This window comes from Myotis brandtii, unplaced genomic scaffold, assembly GCF_000412655.1.
Source record: "Myotis brandtii unplaced genomic scaffold, ASM41265v1 scaffold1631, whole genome shotgun sequence".
NCBI lineage: Eukaryota > Metazoa > Chordata > Mammalia > Chiroptera > Vespertilionidae > Myotis > Myotis brandtii.
In genome coordinates this window covers 294,446-299,275 of record NW_005355967.1, presented here as the reverse complement: position 1 = coordinate 299,275, position 4,830 = coordinate 294,446, and the positions used below count along the sequence as shown (strand labels likewise).

The following is a 4,830-nucleotide window of genomic DNA, read 5'->3' as shown; positions in this document are numbered from 1 at the left end:
TGTCTGGTAAGTTAATGTTCAAGAAAAAATATTAATTTTTATTAAAATGTTCTATTATTTTATGTTAACAATTACTCATTTATTTCAACCCTTTGTATTCAGCATGTCTTTATCGAAATAAACCTACATTTCTATGAAAATTAAAGCTTTTGTTTTTTTGCGGCCCACATAAACTTAATCCTTGTTTACTTATACGGTGTTAGCCTTTGAGTTTGACATGCTTGCTCTACATTCTCTTCTGCACATTGAAGTCTGTCAGAGCTGCGGTGTTCAGTGGCATAAGCTGTGCACCTCATAGTCCTAGGGTGTGCTAGTCATGTGCAAGTGCTGGCCCTGTTTTTCCTTCCTGCAAAGTTCCCTTTCATGGTCCTCACCCACCCAACTAACCCATGTATCTTCCAGGAAACAGCCTTGAAGAAAGAGACTCAGCATCTGACAATGTACCCCCAGGGATCCTGCCTGACCCAAGCCACTTTCCCAAAGGGCTCTGGGGACTGGGCCTGGCTACTTTGGTCTCCAGCTACCCATCTTTTGCCTTCTCAGGGGCTCTTCTCCTTTCAAGCCCGCTGCAGAGCCCAATGTAATCTCCCCATAGATCTTCTCACTCATTGCTTCTGAATTTACCATCATGAGTTTAACCGGGGTGGGTGGGGGTGTAAGAGTTTCAGTGCCCTTGTGCACACAATGTCAAAAAGTTTATCACTACATCATCTCCATCTACCAGTAAGAGGGAACTCTGGTGTTCCCAACCCCTTTTCTGCCTCCTTCCTCCTGTGTCTCTCTTATTTTTCCATCTGACCTCCTGGGTTTTCCTTACCAATTTACTTTCTGATCACCCTGACTGCTCCCCTTCTCTTTATCCCTCCCAGGTTCAGAGAACCCAAGTGGACATGGGCAGGGAGAGGCTTAAGTCACAAAGATGCCAGACTCACAGGATCTCAGGGGTGGAAGGAGCCCTCGGCTGATCTGGTTCATCTCAGCTCCACTCCTTCTCACATCAGCCATGAGTGTGCCCCTCTGTAGCATCTCCACCAGGGTCAGGAGACCCTGACCTCATGCTGACCATGTCCACAGCTTGAACCAGCCCTCTGGCTCCCCATGCCCAGCTTTCTCCTATGTACGCCTGATTGCCTCAGAAATCTGGTAGGGCTGAGGACAGCTTTTGACCCCACTACTGGAGCTGCATCCCCGTCAAAAGGGCTAGGGTGTCCTTTCTCAGAGGGTGGGATGAGACAGGGCACACCTAGCCAGCTTCTCTAAGTTACCCAACTGGTCACCTGACCTCTGTTCTGTCCATAGGCAGCCTGGTCTCTCTGCACATCTATGCCCTCCATAGGTACAGCACAGTGTGACCCAACACTGTGGTACCTTATTCCTGGGCCCAGAGGTGAATTGGGGTAGAAGGATGTGGGAATCACCCACCCCCTGGACCTGGCAAGTTTTTAAGTAAGGCCTGACCGTTCAGGTCTTTGATCCCCTGCACATTTCTCTGAGAATGTGACTGAATGCCACCCCTTCGCCTTCATGCCCTTCTCTGCTGGGCCCAGGTAAGGAGAGGACCAACATCTCCATGCAGTCTCAGGAGAGTTTCTTTCCTGAGCTGAGAGCTGGAATTCCTTTTCCCAACCCCAACATGCAGGTCAGATTTGTGGGTCCCTCCCAAGATCCCTAAGTTTAGGCCAATAATACGGCTGAGCATCTGTTATGTACAAAGCCCTCCCCTGAGCCCCAGGGTGGAATGAACAGGATCCTAGAAGAACAGGACATAACCCCACCTCAAGGGGACACATTCTGAGAATTGAGGAGGATGACAGGTAGATGCTTCCAGACCTCCAGACTATAACTGAAGAACAGAAGGTAGAAGTTAGTTCCAACAGATAGCTCTTCCCTGCCCCAGGCCCTTCCTTTCATCACTAGTCCTCCTCCTCCCTTCCTACTCCCACCATCACTAGGTCTAGGAATCAAACCTAGACCTGATTTTTATGGCCTGATTATGTGCTGAATGAAAAGGCAGGAATCTAGGGTCCAGCCTTGACTCAATTTCTGAACTACTACATGGACATAGGTAAATTCCTTGCCCTTTATGAAGCTCAATTTTCTACTTTTTACATTATGAAAAATTATCCCTCCCCTCCCATTTCTTAAGATCCAGTGTGGATCCAACCAGACCAGAGGTGCCAAGTCCCAGGAGAATGCAGAGGAGTTAGGTGTGCCATGGTTCCCCAGGAAACCTTAATAGTGCTAGAGAACAACCACCCCTCTCTGCCCTTCCTGGTGCCAGGACCTTTCACATATTTGTGTTAGGGCCAAGAAGCCAGACCTAAGCCATGTTCCAGGCCTTCTATGCACTCTCAAGTTGGGTCATGGTGGGATGTGGGGAGAAGAGACAGCCAGGTCTGATATGGGGGTAGGAGAGCAAGGTCCCTCTTCTAGAAAACCCAGCTTGATAGAGCAAGAGGAAGTGGAGGGGATATGAGAGAAAAGGGATTGAAGGTCTCCCAAATGCCTCTCAGACCACCGTTAGGGTTAGACCGCAATCTTTCCATTACCTCCTTCTGTACTTAGCAAAGCCTCTTCCAAACCCCTTCTGGTTCCTCCACTTGTCTTCTCCATCACTTTCTCCTCTATAGATACCCCTCCCTACTCTCCAACATTCACTGTTCATTCAGTGATGCCTACTCTGAGCCACGCTTTGTGCTAGACCCAGAGGGTACAGGGATGAATCAGACCAGATCTCCATCCTCTAGGGGTCACAATCTAGTGGGGACAATGAACAAATAAACAGAAGATGACAACCCAATGAGACAAGTGCTGAGATACAGAGCATGGGCTGATGCAAACTCCTGGTTAGGCACCCTACCCGGCCTGGGGCAGGGGACACTCTAGTGTCAATTTTCCCCTCGATAGACAGTAAGCTTCTTGAGAGCAGGGCCTGGGTCTGATTCATCTGCCTGATGCATCCTTTCCTTTCTGGGTGTCTCCAAGGTGCATTTAGATTACTAGGCCATCCTGAGAGAGGAGTTATTTGTAGGGGTAAAAAAATAAGCCTGGGCAATCCTCACTAAAAAGTCAAGTTCATTCCCAGCATCAACCATAGAGGAGAGGCAATTCCCCAGACTGAGAATGGGGGAAGGTACTCAGGAAGTAGAAGAAGTAATTATCCCTCTCTCTGAGTCTTAAACTCTGGCATCTATACCTGGGCTCCCAAACCCAGCTGCAGAGCAAAACACTCATGAAGGTTTTTAACTTCAGGCTGGTACTTGCAATATGCTAATTAGGATCTCCAGGGACTGGGAGCCAAGGAATCTACTTCTCCCAGTTGATTCCAATGCAGGTGTTCCTTGCGCTGTGTTCAAAAAACCTCTGGTCTACTTCCCCATCTAGATAGGGAGCTAAGGGGTGTTCCTGACAATGAGTGTTAAGGTGGTCTCCCCACCCTTGGGTAACTGGGGAGGACAAGTCATGATCTGAACCCAGGAAGATGCCACAGCTCCTGAACCAGCCTCTAGGCGTGGCCAGGCGAACCCCACCTTTGGGGGCACCAATGGCTAGATGTCCTGGGAGGTCTCTCAGGTAATAGCACTCATCTTTGCCTTCACTTTAATTTTCTGCCTTAAAAATTGAAATATTTAAGTGGGGACAATGAACAAATAAACAGAAGATGACAACCCAATGAGACAAGTGCTGAGATACAGAGCATGGGCTGATGCAAACTCCTGGTTAGGCACCATAATGATTGCCTGCACAGAACAAAGAGGACACTGGCTAAACTTTAAATGAGATTGCCTAATTGTATGACTATCCAGGGTTTTTGCACCGATACTGTAAACAAGCCCTTATTAGAGAGCTCTGTCTGAACCTTGGGCCTCAGAATGATGGAAAGGAGTCTGTGGCCTGCCTGGTCCTCAACTTTAAAGTGCCCCCACTGGAGTGACTCAGCAGTTGAGCATCAGCCTATGAATCAGGAGGTCACTGTTCAATTCCCTGTCAGGGCACATGCCCAGGCTGCCAGGTCAATCCCCAGAGGGGGGCATGCAGGAGGCAGCTGATCTCTCTCATCATTGATGTTTCTATCTTTCTCTCCCTCTCCCTCTCCCTCTCTGAAATCAATAAAAATACATATTTTTTAAAAAGTGCCCCCGCCCAGGCCAGCTCAGAAGGCAGGATTAAGGTGGAGATCCTGAATGGGAAATTGAGGTGGGAAAGCTGAATGAGAACCATGGCTCGCTCCTAGGATATCATTTCCCTGCCCAACTAGGTCTCCCTCCATAGCCCCCAGGAGATTGGACTGGATTCTCTAAAGGAAAAGAGGCCATTTTCTTTCTCTACCCCTCCCTCCTCATATCCCCCACGTACCTCAAGGGCATGCCCAAAGAGCCAGTGGGTGGGGGGCCCTGGGAAGCTGTCCATCGCCTTGGCCAAGAACTGTCGCCGCACCAACAGACGAATGAACTTGAGGAAACCTAAGACCAAGATCAGTCCCAAAGCCCACAGGCCCAGGCGGGAAAGGCTCAGGGAGAGCAAGGCAGGCACCATGGCTGGAGTTGCAGCCACCAGTTTCCTCCCACTGCCCTCGGGTTCCTTTATACTCTAGACCCAGGCACCTTGCCAGTTCCTCCCACAGCCCTGCCAATAACAGCCCAGAATGGGCAGAGCTTCATAAGGCAGAGACAGCAGCCCCAAAAGTTACAGACAACAGAAGAGACAGTCTGCCTGGCCGACTAGTTCCAAAGGGCTGGAGAGAAAACAGATGGTGGGTTCCAAAGAGATCAGACAATGGTTATCCTGGCTTGATTCCTTGGAAGAGCAAACAGAAGGCAATGCTTTCTA

The 4,830-nt window shown here is 49.2% G+C and overlaps 1 protein-coding gene across 1 annotated transcript in view; it reads right to left on the bottom strand.

Moving 5' to 3' along the window:
• LOC102261349 (cytochrome P450 4B1) overlaps positions 1 to 4,607 on the bottom strand; it is a 15,992-nt gene extending 11,385 nt beyond the window's left edge. The window contains exon 1 of the mRNA XM_005862317.2: positions 4,357 to 4,607. Within this exon, the coding sequence (XP_005862379.1) occupies positions 4,357 to 4,536 (180 nt within the window). The 5' untranslated portion in view covers positions 4,537 to 4,607. The remainder of the gene's footprint in view (positions 1 to 4,356) is intronic.
• Positions 4,608 to 4,830: the final 223 nt, after the last annotated feature.